Below are 18229 nucleotides of genomic sequence, written 5' to 3' on the forward strand. Positions count from 1 at the left end.
ACCGCGACTGGTTGGTAGTCATTCATCCTCCCCACAGGAAAAGCCTTTCTGCACAATATGCACAACACACCTTGCTGAGTTCCCCTTTCTTCCCCTTCAGAGGCCCAGGAGGCCAGGCCAATTTAATTTGCAAATGGAGCAGACTTACATCAGGGTAGTAATCAATGGTGGGCACTAAGTGCTGGATGAGGGCTTCCAATGATCCGGACAGCAAATTGTTGTCATGGTAACACAATCCTTCGCAGCTGTCCTCTCTTGACTGGTACAAGTTCCGGTTGTAGCCACTGCTGTCGAACATTGCGGCAAAGGGGGGCGTCTGGGGCATACTTTCCTGAGAAGGTAAGAGAATAAGGAGAAAAATTAGGGCAACGTTTCCTGAGAAGAACAGTGCATGATCCTTGACTCAACGACATCTGTGGAAATGTTTGTACAGGTTGACTATCCCTTATCCAGAAATCCAAAATGCTCCCAAATCCAAAATGTTTCACATGGCTGGCTGAGAGAGTGACACCTTTTCTCTCTGATGGTTCAATGAACATAAGCTTTGTTTCATGCACAAATTTATTTACATACTTACTTACATATATACATACATACATATTTACCTTCATGCCAGTAGTTATCAACCTGTGGGGCCCCAGATGTTTGGCCTTCAACTCCCAGAAATCCTAACACCTGTCGCACAGGCTGGTTAGCAGCCAGCTGCAATAAATCACTCTGACCAAGAGGTCATGAGTTCGAGGCCAGCCCGTGTCGGGGTGAGCATCCAACAATTAAAATAAAAAATAGCCCCTGCTCATTGTTGACCTAAGCAACCCGAAAGATAGTTGCATCTATCAAGTAGGAAATGTAGGTACCACTTATATGTGGGGAGGCTAATTTACGACATCATAAAAATTATCCAGCTGCCGTTGGAATGAGGAAGTTGCTGTCGCAGTGGATGATGAAGCAGCTGCTCCCCCTGTGGCCAGAATCAAGCATACCCTCAGGAAGCTGGAAAAGGTTTAAATTGCCTCTGCGTCTGTCTCTGTTCTATGTTTATATGGCATTGAATGCTTGTCTTATATGTGTACAATGTGATCCGCCCTGAGTCCCCTTCGGGATGAGAAGGGTGGAATATAAATACTGTAAATAAACAACTGGCTGGGATTTATGGGAGTTGTAAGCCAAAACACCTGGGGACCCACAGGCTGAGCATCACTGCTTCAGGCTATGTGTTTAAGGTGAACATGAAACATAAATTAATTTCGTGTTTAGACTTACTAGGTATGAATTCAGGTTTTCCAAAATAAGAAAAATGAAATCCAAAACATTTCTGGCCTGAAGCATTTTGGATCAGGGACACTCCACCTGTATAAGTTTTATTAACACATTATTTTGGAAAGCTGTACTTACACAAGATGTCAAAGACTCAAAGAACTAAACTTCGAGCTGAAGCCTGTCTATGAATTTATTTAGTGGAACAAGACTGAAGCAAAACAGATTTGTCGGTCATTAAGCTGCCAAAAACCTGAAATGCCTACATGGAATTCAGCAGACTGGATCAAGAGCTGACAACAGGAATTTCTCTTCATCAAATTTCTTTAATAGCAACATAATAACATTATAATATTTATTTGTTGTTGGTCTGTGCCAACAAGTATGCTTTGACTACAGACAACCATATGTGATTCCGTTCTCACAGTCTTGTTCAGTCAGCTATTGCAAAATCTGAGTCATAGCTTCCTTGATTGAGTCAATCCACCATATTATTATCCCATTCTTTATCAAAGAATATTTGGGTGGCATACAATAATGTCAATCTGAATAATTAAAAATGATTGGAATAATTTAAACAGTAAAACATATTGAAGAATTTGAAAGATCAAACAAGATAGTCTAAACATGTGTAGATATGCACATTTAGATGTTGCTATGGAGCTGACAAACACATTTTTATTCACATGTATGTGGAATTTTGAATTGAATTATATTGACATCTCTTTTGCTCAGGTTACACTGTGAGTTTCCATTTTATAATTGTTCTTATTCGCTACGCCTTCCCACTAAAAGCTCCTCTTGACACAAACATAATTTAAAACAATTTAAAATGACAACATTAAAATTATTGCAATAAAACAGTTTTCAAGGCCTAACTTAAGAAAGGAGAATTCACTCTTTTCTAAAGAGAAAAAAGCTGGTAATTGAACATAACTCTGAAAAGAACACATTCCAAATCTGCAAGTAACACGGGAAAGTGTCTTATCCTTGCTTAGTAAAGTAGGCTCTGAAAGTAAGGGATTCTCAAAAGGGACTCTCTTGAAGACCCTTGTTTACAGACAGGTCCAAGACAAGTATTAATGAGATCTGAACTTTTCATACCAAGGAAAACATAACAGGGAGGTTCCAAAATCCTTATAACTTTTTTCATCAATTCAGTTTGTCTCAAGTCTTCAATAAGGCTAAATTAAAATCACAACTTTAACCTGACATTTCATACATATAGATTTGTATGGGCAACAATGATCCTGCCCACGGTTATGCAAACAAACCAGACTTGAGACAATTTTCATTCAATATACGCAAATGCACAAACAAGCTCCGACACCAACACTTTTGGATTTGAAAAGTCCATGGGCTAACATAACATAATCCAATTTTATCTTCTCTGTTTGTGTTTAAACAAGGAAGTATTTTATAAAAACAAATGAGAAATGTTGAAGTGCTAAATTCTTCATTGATGATAGTACATCCAGCACAAACCCTTCCTTGGATCAGTTCCTATACTCAACAAACAGCATAAGGGAGCTCTGGTATTGTGTTAGGATCACAGAAGAAACTAGAAACTCAGATAAGAGATGCAAAAGATGTTCTTACAACATTTCTCCTTGTGCTCCTATGAAGAAACACTGAACTTTTCCCCAATAAAGCCTTCAACTTTACAACTATACACACCGAAAGGGCTAGAGATCACGCTGCCCTCCAGATGTTGTTGGACTACAACTCCCAGCAGCCCCAGCTAGCCTCAGTAATGCTAGATAATATTTGGAATTGCAGTCCAACAACATCTGGATAAATTTTCAGAAATTTCAGAAATATTCAGAAATTGCCTCCTACTCAGGTAATAGGGCATCTATATATCTATATCGGCATATATAGCCATGCCCTATTACTCAAATTGCTACATCACAGTGTATGTTACTCAAACATGGTGTATGTTTTATTATGATTTACACTATGATTTGAGCATTCAAATAAGCTCTGAAAGACTCTGGAAAATAGATTCAAATCCATACTCAACTATGGAAACCCATTAAGTGACAGTGAGTAAGTCACTCGCTCTCTCAGATCCAGAGGAAGGCAATAGCAAATCCCTCTAAATAAATCTTGGCAAGCTAACCCTATGATTATGATGTAAAATGGAGTTGACTTGAAGGCACACACAACAACATTTCGAACGGTTTTCTTCCACAACCTGGTGACCATTGAGATTATGAGGTTTTATTTCCCATGCATTGTACAGGATCCCATTCCTTATCTGCTTCCACTGGAGGCCATCATTTTCCAATATCCTTGGCCACAGGTATGCTGACACTGAGTAGATAAAGAGTACTTACATAACCTGTTTTTCAAGTTCTTGCAGGTCAGGTTTAATGTTTCCAAATCTGGGTTTTTGTTTCCAGACTAAGAGATTTCCCACTCCAAAGTGCATGAAGAACTGAAACTGATTTTTCACATTGAAATGAAAACAAAAGTCCCAAACTAGAATCAAGACAATCCCCCATGTCCACACCCCAAGTGGCATTTATCCCAAACTCCACTATATGTCCTTGACCTGTCATAACAGCCAACGATTTTCATCGTCTGAAGTTGAAATGAAATGCATACATTAAAGTTAACAGCAGACTGCATTAAAGTTAATTACATTCATGTTTTAACTGCATTAAAATTAAAATGAGATTCAATGCATTAAATGTATAAAAATGGGGCAAAGCTGTAACTCAGTGATGAAGGTATTGGATTTAATCTCTAACATCTCCAGGTTGGCCTACAAAAAATTCACAGCATATTGCCTTTTCCAAAGAGTCTCATTGACTCATGTTATATCCAAAATACTATACGCTCAGCTTGGGCACTTTGGTCTCTAGTGAAATTTCAGGATGAATTTTTGTTTGGGTATCCAAATTTATCTGTTTTGTCAGTCCATGGTATCCATAGAACTCTCTTCTAGTACCACATTTCAATTAAATTCAGCCTGTTCCTGTCAGATTTCTTCACTGTCCCATTTTCACATCCATACATTGTTGTCATCGTGTATCTTCAAGTCATTCCTGACTTCTGAAGGCCCTAAGGTAGTGGTTCTCAACCTGTGGGTCCCCAGGTGTTTTGGCCTACAACTCCCAGAAATCCCAGCCAGTTTACCAGCTGTTAGGATTTCTGGGAGTTCAAGGTCAAAACATCTGGGGACCCACAGGTTGAGAACCATTGCCCTAAGGTGAAACTATAACAGGGTTTCCTTAGCAAGATTTGTTTAGAGAGAATTTACTTTTGCTTCCCTCTGAGGCTAAGATAATGTAATTTGCCCAAGTCAACTCAGTGGGTTTCCATGGCTGAGCAAGAACTCAAACCTTGGTCTCCAGAGTGATAGTCCAATGTTCATACTACTACACTATTCTGGCTCTCATACAACCATACATAAAAATTGGAAATACTGTTTTGGAATATATTTTAGTAGTATGATGTATTTTAAGTATGTTGTGCCCCACCTCAAACAGTAAGGAGAGATGGGTAAATAAATTAGTATTGCTATAGCATAAATTATTCTGATTCTGATATTTAGTGATGATATAGCTACCCTCCCGAGTCTTTGTTATTTTCTGTTTTCTTGACCACAGTCTCCATTTTGATTAATGACTGAGCCAATGTTTTACTTATTTCAATGTCTTCATTATCCATTTGAAAGTTAAATAAATAGTATGCAGTCATTATTTTTGTCTTCTATACACTTATCCAAGCCTCACTTATCCAAGCTTCTGGATTATCCAAGCCATTTTTGTAGTCAATGTTTTCAATATATCGTGATATTTTGGTGCTAAATTCTTAAATACAGTACTGTAATTACAACAAACATTACTGCATATTGAACTACTTTTTCTGTCAAATTTGTTGTATAACATGATGTTTTGGTGCTTAATTTGTAAAATCATAACCTAATTCGATGTGTAATAGGCTTTTCTTAATCCCTCCTTATTATCCCAGATATTCGCTTATCCAAGCTTCTGCTGGCCCGTTTAGCTTGGATAAGTGAGACTCTACTGTACTTCTTTTTGTCCTTCCTTCCTCAACTTTCATCAATAGTCAACTCCCCAGATCTACCAACCAGCTTGGCTATGGGCCATACTGGTCGGAGGGATTCTATTTATATGCAACCTAATATATACAAACATATACACATATCCCACAGCGTAGACTCCTCTAAACAATTAGGAACAAAATCCTAACTGCAGCCACCATTCATATAGACCAGCTGCCACAGACAGCACATTGGCACACTCGACACACACGCGTTGGCCCACAACAAGACTGAACACTCCAACCCCCACCACCCCCCAGCCATAATTTAAGTACAGACGCCGTGGCTTCTTTTCTCTACTGTGTGCCAAGTCCTCCAGGGATGTTGATTGTGGGGAATGGGAGGGGAAACCTTGCTTTTTTTAAAAAAAAAAAAAGGAAATAAATACAGGCATTTGGAAATCAGTGCAGGCTTTGCTGCATGCCTGCCTGGGAAAACACCTGATTTTTGGAGTAGTAGTAGTAATAGCACAGCCTGTAGATAAGTAGCTTCTTTTGCCCTCTCCATCTGTGCATTCTCCAACAAAGCATTTCTTCAGAAAGAGAGAGAGAAGCTATTAAGTTATTAGCTGGATTCCTGGGGACAAAAAACAGAGGGAGGAATGGCACTGCATGCATAGAGAGCCAAAGCCTGGCTTGCTTCTGGCAGCAGGTCAGGACAATGAAGGCATTCAAATCCTACACAAGGCTAGAGGCTAGAGTGAGTAAACAATAAGAGAAAACAAAACTTGCTGCTCTTGGAAAGAAGGGGGAGAAGGCACACTGAGCAGAGCCTCCCTGGCCTACATGACCCCCTTGCTAATCCTTCTTTTCAAGACGCCAAAGGAAATTTGCATCAAAATAAGAGAGGGCAGCCGGCTCAGCATCTGAAAAGTCACATCCATCACTCTGAGCAGCTGTTCAACCGGAGGACTGGATTTCTCCCCAGCACTGAAAAGTCAGCAGGGGGTGAAGGAAAAGAATAAGAGAGCTCCACATGCCAAAGCAGAAGGGGGAAAGAAGAGGGCCAGACTTCTTCCTTGGAACAAGGATCAGTTAGGACAGGGACCCAGCAGGTGAAAGACACGATGAGAATACCACATGTCACCTTGACAGGGTAAAAGATGAACAAAAGGAGAAGGAGTAAAATGCCGTCCCTTCCTTCAGAGCTGATAAGTGGAGAAGGAGAAAGAAAAAAAACATCTGAAGGAAAAGGCAACGGAAATTTGATCAGTTATGAGCACCAATTGGTTCCCTTCTTCCAAGTGTTTCCAGACATTGCATACTTAGATATAGAACTTCCATAATTCCCAAGACAGTGTGGCCAGCAAGATTGCAGAAAAGGAAATGCTCCCTATCGAAGTAATATTTTCCGCTTCTACTTCTGCTTGACATGCAGAAGCCTAACCAAAACAAAAGCATGCAACATTCTCTGGCCAGATATCCTTCCTCCTGACACTTTTCAGGCAACAGAACGCCTGTAGACTCCCAACCTTATATCATCAATAAAATTATTGATTCTGGAGAGAATCAAAACATTTAGGTCTACTCAAACAAACTGGTGAACCCACCTCTGAGTACCCCTTGCCTTGCCTTAGGAAACCCTATGAAATCCATGGGATCGATGTATGTCAATAGGCGACTTAAAGGCACATATCCGTACAAAGATGAAAACAATCAATGGGATTTTCAGCTTGTTTTCACTGAACAGTAAGCCTCTAAGTCATATCCCAAAGTACATGGAATGGAAAAGTAAAGGGAAATCCAGTGGTCCAGAAACAGAAGCCTAAATCTCCCTTGAGCATTTGGAACTAGCCACGCATGAACATTTCGAGGAGAGAGTTTTCATGAGTACCCTCATATTCATTAATTTATTCATTTGGTTTACAACCCCCCTTTCTCCCAAAACCAGGACTCAAGGTAGCTCAGAACAAGATTAAATGCAGGTACAGAAAAAGACACAAGAAGTAATGAACTCAAAATGCAATGAAATCATAAAATTAAAACATTTCTGTAGAAAGAAGCAGCTTAAAAACAAACTACATAAGTAGTGCACCTTCCCAATCAAATTGCTCAATTCAGCAAGAAACCTGTGTAAAGAAGCTGTCTGGATAAGAAGATCTGTGTCTGGCTGGTGAAAGACGACAGCGAAGGAAATCATTTTAGGCTGCATCTTCACCATAGAATTAATGCAGTTTAATATCACATTACTTGCTATGGAGAAATGGGAGTTGTCATTTGGTGAGTCATCAGGAGTCTTTGGCAGAGAAGGCTAAAGACCCTGTATATCTACAACTCCCAAGATTCCACAGCATTCAGTCATGGCAGTTAAACTGGTGTCAAAGTACATTAATTTTACAGTGTAGATCAGGCATGAGAAAACTTCAGCTATCCAGATGTTTTGGACTTCAACTCCCACCATTCCTAACAGAGGGCCAAAGTTTGCCCATGCCTGGTGTAGATACATCCCCAGCCACCCTTGAAAGAAAGTTCTAAATGATGAAAGCAAGCCTCCTCTTTTCAAATCCTTCACAAATGTACCTTTACAAGTGGAAGAACTGTTAGATTGGTCTTCCCAGGAGATCTCAAAGCCCTGGTGGATTTCATATGGGAAAATACTAATCTTCAACTAGCCTGGTTGCTTCTACATTCTCCCACAGGTTTCCAGACTCCATTTCAACTTTAGGTCATATAATGTACAGAATGAAAACTATCATTCTACAAAAGTTCACATTGCACTTATGGACTGTAGGTTTAGTAAATGTAACTTCACTCCTCACTCACACATTAATGGATTTTATGAGCCAATCTTCAAATCAGGGTGCAGAAAATTCAGTTTCCATAAGCAGTCTTGGTTGCTGTAGCTTCATCTGCTGTACCATTTAATTCTGTATATGTCTGTGCACTGGAGTGAAATGTGAAAAAGAATGAGATGTTGTAAGACACCACACTGTCAGGCCTATCTGCTGAATATGACAGTTTTATGTGTCTCCAAATGACAAAGTGTAGGATCACCGTAATTCAGAAAGCCATCTTTTCTCAGCTAATTTCTGCAAGGAATGTGTTAACAGTCTGTGATTCAGCCACTGTGGCATAGACCAGAAAGCTTGTAATTGTGGAAATGCCAACATAAAATAGTTCACCAGAGACTCCGAAAAATATCAGTATGCTTTCTGCAAGAAAGCCAGATGATTTATGGAGTGAATTAATTTGAAAATCATATACCACAGACTTAAGCTAACCAACATATACAATTAAAACACACACACAACCTTGCTTTTTCAAGTCATTATTTATGATCAAGCAGCTGGAAGAAAGAAGTGTGTACTTTCAGACAACAGTCCACAGGATAGAAATAAGCATCTCCTTTTTAGTTCACATCTGGATTTTCTGTCTATCCCTTCTGTTTTAATACTGTTATTCAAGAATTTGTACTTGAATAAAATTGTGTTTTCATCTATACACTGAGGCAGAAGTAAAACTCTACTGAAATAAATGGGGCCTATTCCAAGCAGCCATCCAGGTAATGGCCTCATTTGCAGACAGACATTCAGCACCAGGACAGCACCCACATAAAGTGGAGTGGCCAAAAAATGAAGAGTGCATAAATTTCCCTATAGAAACAGAATCACCAAATAAACTGGGAAATTGGCATTGCATTGCAATGTTAGACAGCATTCATCTAAGGTCTCGTGTGGCTTCACTCTGCAAGTAGCAATCGAGATTCAACTTCCCACATTTCTGATTAAAAGGTGGAAAGCTTGAAATCTTATCCAATCTGCTGCCAGCTGGAGAACAAGCATATAGTCTTAACTCAAACTAAGGTAGTAAATTTGCCAGACATACCATAGCATTTCAAGTCAGATAAGTAAGTACTAAAAAGGATCTCAATGTCTGCTGTGTTGGCCAAAAGGTCATTAAATAAGCACTGTTTACACGAGGACTAAAACTAACTATTGTTTCATGAGTGCTCCCATACATTCAGGAGTGAACAGCCTAAAATACTGAAGGCTGTAAGTTGGACCTGGAACTAATTTCCAGGAGCATGCAGCCTTTAAAGATAGTTTCCACAATTACAAGCCACAATGGCTGAATCTCAGATTGTTAAAACATTCAATTTCTTGCAGAAATTAGCTGAGAAAAGATGGCTTTCTGAATAATGGTGGCCCAATGGTTAAGAATGTATGAAGGTCATCTATTGAGTTTCCATGGCAAAACAGGGATTTTAATCTTGTTCTCCAATCATAGTCCAATGTTCAAATGTCTATGCTATGCTGGCTCCATAATGCATTTTTTATCAATTGGTTACAGAGCACAAGGAAAAGCTGTGCATGATCTTGAAGCCCCATATCTTTAAGTGAAAAGCTTGCTCAATTTCCAAACCCTTTTCTCCTGGAATCAAGTTTTGTCTTAAGACTTCATATAGCTTTTGGTCTCATTTCATGCAGGTGACAAAGAGCTCAGACAAAAAGGAGGGGGCAAAAAGGAGAAATACAATGAGGGAAAAATGGATAGAGGAATGATCTTCTTCAGTCAATAGCAATCTATCTTGCATGCAGAAGTCTTCTGGATGAAAAGCAACCAATTTAGGTGATGCTACCTAGTACTCTTTAGATGAACTTGAGAACAACTCCCATGTATAACCATTACCCAAGAATTATGGAGATTCTAGTTCAAAACACGTATGGGTGGACGTCAGGAAAGCAAGAGAAATACATAAATTGAACTGAGATTGTTTTGGAAACTATATTCATCTAATGGACCTTCATAATAAATTCTGGCTCTTTAATTTCATAGGAAAAACCATCTTCTAAGTATTCTTTGACTATGTAATTCATGGGACCACCATACATTGGCAGGCATTCAAACTGAAGATGTCTGTTTCTTGTTGTATGCAGGTTACAATTTGCTGTGCTGAAATGTTTTACATCCAAGTATGAACATGTATTTATTAGCTACCCTCAGTATTATCATCAGCGAGCTAATGTAGCACAGTGGTTGGAGTGCTGGGCCCTGGAAATCCCTGCTCAACCACTGGCAAATCACATTGTGATGCTGGGCAAAGCACATTCTCTCAGCCCCAGATGAATGCAAAGGCAAATGCCTCTGAACCAATCTTGCCAAGAAAACTCTGTGATAAGCTCACCTTAGGGTTGCCATAAATAGGAAATAACTTGAAGACAGAAGACAATAAACAAAATTTTCAGTGGTGAAAAAGCATATACAGTAGGTTCATTGAGTTTAAAAACTGGAGAAACACAGAGACCAATGTTTTCCTCATTCAGTGGAATCCCATCTGATTATGCGGATACTAATTTCTTCCAGTGGAAGGTAGCCAAAGGGACGGAAGGAGGGAGAAGAGAATTAGTTACACTTCCAGCCTTCTGTTGCCAGATTACTTCAGCTGCCAGCAATTCTCATGTTGAACAGAAGGTGGAACCTCTCTCTAAGCCCTTGGATCAAAGTGATATTTCAAACAATTCGCACCTACAAAGTCAATAGATTAAGCAAAGTATTTCAATGACACAGAAGAGGAATAGTGTATGGTAAAGGGAATGCTCATCCCAACACAGGTTACTCTTGAGAGAGAGGTGGTGAGAGGGGATGGGAAGATTATTTCAAGATGAGTAAGTGCTTTTAAACTTCTCACCTCTTTCTTCAGACATACCTAAGGCCCGCACACCCACACATTTTATGGGAATGCTAGAAACAATATTATTTGAACCAAGCCGAGTAGGTCTGAGTCACTTGGTTGCCTTGCAAAATGTCTCAGGATAATGCCTATTTTTATGTTAGGCTAGACAGAAAGAAACACAGAGAAAGATGTTGATAGCATAGGCCTCCGTAAACTAAATCTACTTCATCATATGCATGAAATATTGATCCAGACTAACACATCCAGGGGCCGGGCTGTGGCACAGGCTGGTGAGCAGCCTGCTGCAATAAATCACTCTGACCATGAGGTCACGAGTTCGAGGCCAGCCCATGGCGGGGTGAGCACCCGTCAATTAAAAAAAATAAAAAATAGCCCCTGCTCGTTGCTGACCTAGCAACCCGAAAGATAGTTGCATCTATCAAGTAGGAAATAAGGTACCACTTATAAAGTGGGGAGGCAAATTTAACTAATTTATGACATTGGAATGAGGAAGTGCCGTCACAGTGGATGATGAAGCAGCTGCTCCCCCCTGTGGCCAGAATCGAACATCCCCTCAGGAGAAGGTTACATTGCCTCTGCGTCTGTCTCGGTTTGATGTGTATATGGGCATTGAATGTTTGCCCTATACGTATATAATGTGATCTGCCTTGAGTCCCCTTCGGGGTGAGAATGGCGGAATATAAATACTGTAAATAAATAAATAAATAAATGTCTGTGAATAAAGAGAGCATCTTGATGACATTTTTTACAGCTGGAGGCAGACATTGTCTTCCAAGTCCATGTCATAACATATATTGATGGTGGACACTTTTTTTTCTGTTGTGTGTTGCCAAGTCAGTAGTACTATTCCAGTAAGCTACCACTGAACCGCAGGGATGCTTTGTCCTATTTACTGAACCAAGAAGTTAGCAGCAGTGGGAAAGAAAGCTGATACACTAATCAACCTTGCCAACTCGTAAACTTCAGCTGGGATTGAGCATTCCTCACATTTTTTTTACATAATAGCTAAAAGGCATCAAGCACAGACATCTGACTGACATGCTCTTGGCCATTCAACAAGCCAGTAATCACCCTGACACCCCCAGATCTGAACACAGTGTCACGTCTTAAACTGACTTCTATAGATTTCTTGCTTCTGGGCCATCTAATCATTTAAAAACATGCTCTTAAGTTCTGAGCAACAAGAGTAAACCCAGGAGCAGCTTGCATTAATTTCTGCAAATTGATTGTTTATATTAGGGGAGGAGAGGCAATAAGATTGCCATCTTCCTTTACTGACAGGAGACTACTGTCCTCTTAAGAGCATTACAGGAATGGTTCGACAGGTCTTACTGGAAGAACAGCACTGACTGAATGTTTTTCTGTTATGCATCAGTTAATAGAGCCAGGAACTCTTCTATGTACACAGCAACTAAGATTACAGCCTATAAGGAAGGAATGTGCAAAAGGTGCTCCAAACAATCTGCTTCTATGTACTCGTGGCCATGTTTATCCACAAACTCTGCATCCACAAATTCAATCATCAATGCCTTTAAAAGGTTTTTAAAAATCCAAAAAATGTTGATTTTACTCTTCTATATAAGGAGCACCTTTTAAAACTTGTATATAATAGGACTTGAGCATTCATGGATTTTGGATGTAGATATCAGGGGCCAAGGCAAACTGCCTCTGAACAAGATCTTGTCCAAAAAAAAAGTGATAGGGTTGCCCAGGGGTTGCCATAAGATAGAAATGCATTGAAGGCACACAGTAACTGCATCATGCCAGCTTCTGTGTGAGTCTTTCATCTTGAGATGGATACCACACTCTAGATCAGGCATTCTCAAACTTTAGCCCTCCAGCTGTTTGGACCTCCAACTCCCAGAAGTCCTAGCCAACTTGTTCAATGGTCAGGAATTCCAGGAGTTGGAAACCCAAGCAGCTGGAGGGCCAAGAATGACTGGTCTAGAGTTACAAATAAGTAAGTCAGAGAGCAAACCAAGTATGAACTCTCTCTGAAAACCGTAACAATTAAACTGGGATAGTCCTATATTGGACGTATCATGAGATGACATGATTGATTACAACTGACAATGGTATTTGGTAATGTGGTACCATCACCATAGGAAAAGAGGAAGACTGTATTCCAGGTGGCTCATCCAGGACATGAATCCACATTTTGCCAGTTCTTGCTCAAACTCTGACCACTCCCCAAGTCTGGGTCTTTAAAAACCTTTTTAAAAGATGCTCTAGTTGGATGTAGCATAACAACTGTGGCCAATGCATTTGCATAAACATAGTTCAAATATTTCAGCAGCATAGCCAGAGAGAAGCACCCAAAATATCCAAAGCACGTACATATAAATGGGATTTGGAAATTGATGTTTTGAACAAAGCAGATATTATCCTTATGTTAAGTGCCATCTTCGAAGAGATTTCTGGAAACTCTCCAACAGAACAATGTGTGCATCCTATGACATTAAGTCACCTATTGACTTATGTCAACCCCATGAATATCATAGGTTTTCTTAGGCAAGGAATACCCAGAGGAGGTTTTGTCAATTTCCTCCTCTGAAGCATAGCCTATAGCACCGGTTATTTATAAGCAGTCTTCTGAGTATGTGATCTGAAATACTGATGGTCATAGCAACTTGAAACATCCGAGTTGTGTCCACGCAAAATGGGAATTCAGAAACGGGAAGCTCTGAATTAAGGTTTCTCCCTTTTTGAAGCAATCTTCTGCTTCCCTCGTGCTCATCAGTAACTGTGCAATACAGCCATATATAAATCATTATGCATTGTGTTTTGAGAGGAAGAAAGCAGTCATCTCTGAAGCCTGCTTGTCAGATCACCATCCTATGATCAAAACAAAGCAGTAACCCAGGTCAGCATCCCTCCTTCCCTTCTTGTGAACTCCAGCTATTCTCTTCCAATTAAGTGTCTCATCCAGTCCTAAATTTAGAGGAGCTAGCAACCACCACACAGTCACGTGCTGCAGAGAAGAGGATGTTTCTGTCTGTCTCTACTCAGGCTTGGCAACCAGAACCAAAACAAACCCACTAACATACATAGGGGAGGAAGGGAAAAATGAGGGCAAATCTAATCCACAGACGCAAGAAAGATTTCAACCTAAAAAGCAAATCTAATCTGCCACCTAAGTAGTTTCATTTCTTGGCAATGGGGTTTCAATTCTCAGCAACTGTTTGGACCACACATGAACACAAGGAGGTCGGATAAGTCATAATTCTCACGTGAAAGGCAGAACTGGTAATCTGCTGGAACATATTATGAGATGCATATTAGCGGAACTAATGATTCCAACAGGACCATTCAAGTAGATCTTTGGGACAAAGATCCAGGGTCTGATTCCACAGAATGAGGAGGGCCAAACCACACACACACACCTCCACACAGCCTGAAGTTCTGAATGGGAGTTGGCTTTTCACAACACTGTTTTGGAGTGAAGTGTGCCCCCTCATGTCCATCATGGTCTAGAGTTGCCCAATGATAATATTGGGTAATCCTGATTCAAATTAAGGCCAACCTAGAACTGAAATGACAAGGTTACAGAGAAATTTAATCCTAGATTTTTATTATTATTATTATTCTAACTGGACTATACAAAACAACCTACTTTTAAAAGAAGTTCCTCTGGATAAGACCAATCTCCTCCTAATCAGGTACCATCACCATAGGAAAAGACTGTATTCCAAGTGGTTCATCCAAGCTTACTCAGGACATGAATCCACACTTTGCCAGTTCTTGCTCAAAGTCTGAGCACTCCACAAATCTGGGTCTTTACAAGCACCATAAACACCAGAAAACAACTCCAGTAGGTTCATTTTCTGCCCCTTCATACTCTCCATGGCTAAAAGTATCTTAAAAGACTTGAAATCTCCTTAAATCCAGTGGCATTTTAAATGTTAAAAGGGCTCTTTAAACTGAAAAGGTAATCCAGCCTTCTGCAAAAGATCAGCCTAAAGACTCTAGAGAGTAGAGGAACAATATTTTCTTTGTGTGCTCTTGATATTTGACATACTGCCTCCTGGCTCTTTAGCCATTATAGAATGCACACTTACCCATCATGAATTCATCCAGTTCTATGTCAGGCAAACTTCCAATAAAAATAACAACAAAGCAACCTTTAAAAGCCAAGATGCATGTAAGAGAGTTAGGCTACAACTGGACATTTACTCAGTCTATCCTGCAAATAAACAGAGTTCACTTCCCAGTGAAAAGGAATCAGATTGCAAGTGTACTCCAGTCTGGTTCTTCTCTGATTAATGTCCAAAACACATAGTGAGTTCATTTCAACCAAGGAAAGGGGATTGTGTTACTGTTTGTAAAATCATTTGAGAAGAGACCCTAAAGAGCTCAAATCACTAGTGTCTTACGCTGTGTCATCAACTCTTGATTCCTATCAACTCTGGCTTTCAAGCTGTCCAGTTTTGCTCAACAAGGCTGCCGTTTTCAAATGCAACTCAAATGCCCCTGGGGTTAGAATTAGACTTCTGACTAGATCTGAAAAGCAGGACTGTTGGATACCTTTCCTGTTTACTAAAACTTCCTGGAAAAGGAGAAACACATATCCAGCCACTTGTCACACCTGAGAAAGAAACAAAGCAGGAGGTATCGAAAGAATGCAGAAACACCCAGTAACTTCCCTCCCTAACTGCCTTGTCAAAGGGGAAAATAATGCCAAGACACCCAATCCACACAACACAGTGATTCATATATAATCACAACACTATAGAAGTCTAGCACCAAAGTGTTTTAAATTAAGACTTTAAGCTTGTTTACAGCAACTCTGGTAAAACTGGTTTCAAGCACAGTATTGTGCTTCAAGGGCTCAGGTGAGAAAGATGTCTCAATTGCAAACACCTGAACACAATTTGCATTGTTGTCCAGTGAGTACAGTTCCTGCCCTTCTCCAACCAACTCCCTCCAGCTGTGTTGGACATAATGCCCACCAACAATATTCCTGGGGGTGATGGGGACTGGAGTCCAGTATAGCTTGGAGAAGGCTCCTTTACATGACTGCTACCGACTCTTGTACTCCAGATAAGATCGGGATTTTCTACTTATATGGGAGGTGGAGCAGCAGAAGGAGGTGAGCTGAAATCTATACTGGTATTTTCTTGGAAGTATTTGCCTTTAAAAACTGTATGAAATTCATGGGGACAACTTGAGTGCCAACCTGATGGCACAGAAGCTCACCAGATCTCACCACAGTCCCTCTTCCCCAAATGCTGCAAATGCTTCCAAAGCTCGGAGAAGGTGTCTTTTAGGACTGTCACTCCCAGAATCCCCTACTGAAAGTACCAAAAAAGACCTTCCTCAAACCCAGAAGGATGGTCAAAGAATCCCAAGACTAATCTATACACTGGCTGGAGGATTCTGGGAGCACCAGTCCAAAAATAAGACCCTTCCCCAAGCCTAGAAGGACTACCAAGGAATGCTTGGTGCTGTAGGCTTTATTTCAGAGGAAAAGATTGGCAAAAACACCTGCGAATGTTATATACGCACTTAAGGAAAAGGTAAATAATGTATAGGGTTACCCAAGGTTGTGTTGAAGGAACTATTGGTTCAAACAGACAAGAGTTATTTCTCCCACCCTGGACTTTCCACAGATATATAAACCTCACTTGCCTAGTTTCCCACAGACCTCACCCCTGAGGATGCCTGACAAGAAGAAAATAAACACATATGAAAAGTAGTGATGAATGTGAGATTCTTTGGATCCTACGCATTGCCAAAAAGACCAAAAAAATGACCTAAGAGCAAATCAAGCTCAAACACTTCCAATATGCCAGGAAGACAAAACTGAATCTATTGTACTTTGGGCATTTCATGGGATAATTCATGAGAAAAAATAGGATTTGGGAAATGTCAGGAGAGAATGCTTCTGGAACATGACCATACAGCACGGAAAACTCACAGCAACCGGCCATGAAAGCCTTCGACAATACAATTCTTCACTGTAGAATTAATGCAGTTTTGACACCACTTTAACTACCACGGCTCAGTGTCAAGTAATCCTGAGATTTGGAGTTTGGTGAAGCACTAGCACTCTGGCCAAGGAGGCTAAAGACCTTGTGAAAACCACAACTCCCACGATTCCACAGCACTGAGCCATGGCAATTCCAAGTGATGCCAAACTGCATCCATTCTCGAGTGTAGATCCACAGGCTAACAGACACACACAAACAACTACCCTACAAGCCTCCATCCTTTGCTGGAAACCCCGGCGCAACACAACAGCGGGGCATAATAAACGCTGACGGGGAGATTCCCCGAAGCGGCACCAACGCGCGATGACAGGGAGTTGTTTACCTGGCCGAGAGCGAAGGAGGCTCCCCAAAATCCTAGTCTTTTCTTCTCTCTTCTGATCGCGGTGGGAGCAAACTCCTTTGGAGTCTCTTTCGGGTGAAACTTGCAGCCCTAAAGGCGTTTCGGGATCGGTCTCTAGCCCAAAGGCTGCTGTTGCAAAGGGAAGCCCAGCTACTTGTCCGGCGCGGACATTCCTCTTCGGAGGCAGAAACAAACTGATTCCAGCGCGTCGCGGTTGTGCGGGGAACGTCCACGCCCCCTCCTCTGTCCAGGGCCTTTGGCTCCGCCTCCCAGGATGGATCCACCAATCCCTGGCAACTTAACCACGGAGGGGGCGGATTGGGTGGAAAAGCCCCCAAAATCCCATGAATGCGCAGGAGGGAACGCGCTGCTGATTTGGAGAAGTTGGTTTGCCTCGCCTGTGGATCTCTCTCCCTCTTAACTCAGGGTGCATCTAGCCATGGGCAAACTTCGGCCCTCCCTCCAGGTGTTTTGGACTCCAACTCGGAATTGTGAGAGCTGAAGTCCAAAACACCTGGGAGGAGGGACTATTGGGAATTACTTTACCCACTCTCTAAAGGTAAAGGTAAAGGTTTCTTTCCCCTGACGTTGAGTCCAGTCATGTCTGACTCTGGGGGTTGGTGCTTATCTGCATTTCTAAGCCGAAGAGCCGGTGTTGTCCGTAGACAACTCCACGGTCATGTGGCCGGCATGACTGCATGGAACGCCGTTACCTTCCCGCCAGAGCGGTACCTATTAATCTATTTATTTATTATTTTTATTTACAGCATTTATATTCCGCCCTTCTCACCCCGAAGGGGACTCAGGTCGGATCACATTACACATATAGGCAAACATTCAATGCCTTTTAACATAGAACAAAGACAAACAAACATAGGCTCCGAGCGGGCCTCGAACTCATGACCTCCTGGTCAGAGTGATTCATTGCAGTTA

General features: G+C 41.0%; 1 protein-coding gene across 7 annotated transcripts in view; it reads right to left on the reverse strand.

Annotated features, from left to right (window-relative positions):
• Nucleotides 1–18229, reverse strand: part of rasgef1b (RasGEF domain family member 1B) — a 263110-nt gene that overhangs the window by 27341 nt on the left and 217540 nt on the right. For 6 of the 7 annotated variants that reach the window (XM_008110988.3, XM_008110987.3, XM_062981543.1 and 3 more), the window contains one exon: nt 149–331. In XM_008110988.3, the coding sequence (XP_008109195.1) occupies nt 149–331 (183 nt within the window). Of the gene's footprint in view, nt 1–148; nt 332–17278; nt 17524–18229 lie in introns of those variants that run through there. The other variant, XM_008110990.3, reaches the window with a different exon arrangement.

The sequence above is a fragment of the Anolis carolinensis genome, chromosome 5 (genome assembly GCF_035594765.1).
Source record: "Anolis carolinensis isolate JA03-04 chromosome 5, rAnoCar3.1.pri, whole genome shotgun sequence".
NCBI classification, from domain to species: Eukaryota; Metazoa; Chordata; class Lepidosauria; order Squamata; family Dactyloidae; genus Anolis; species Anolis carolinensis.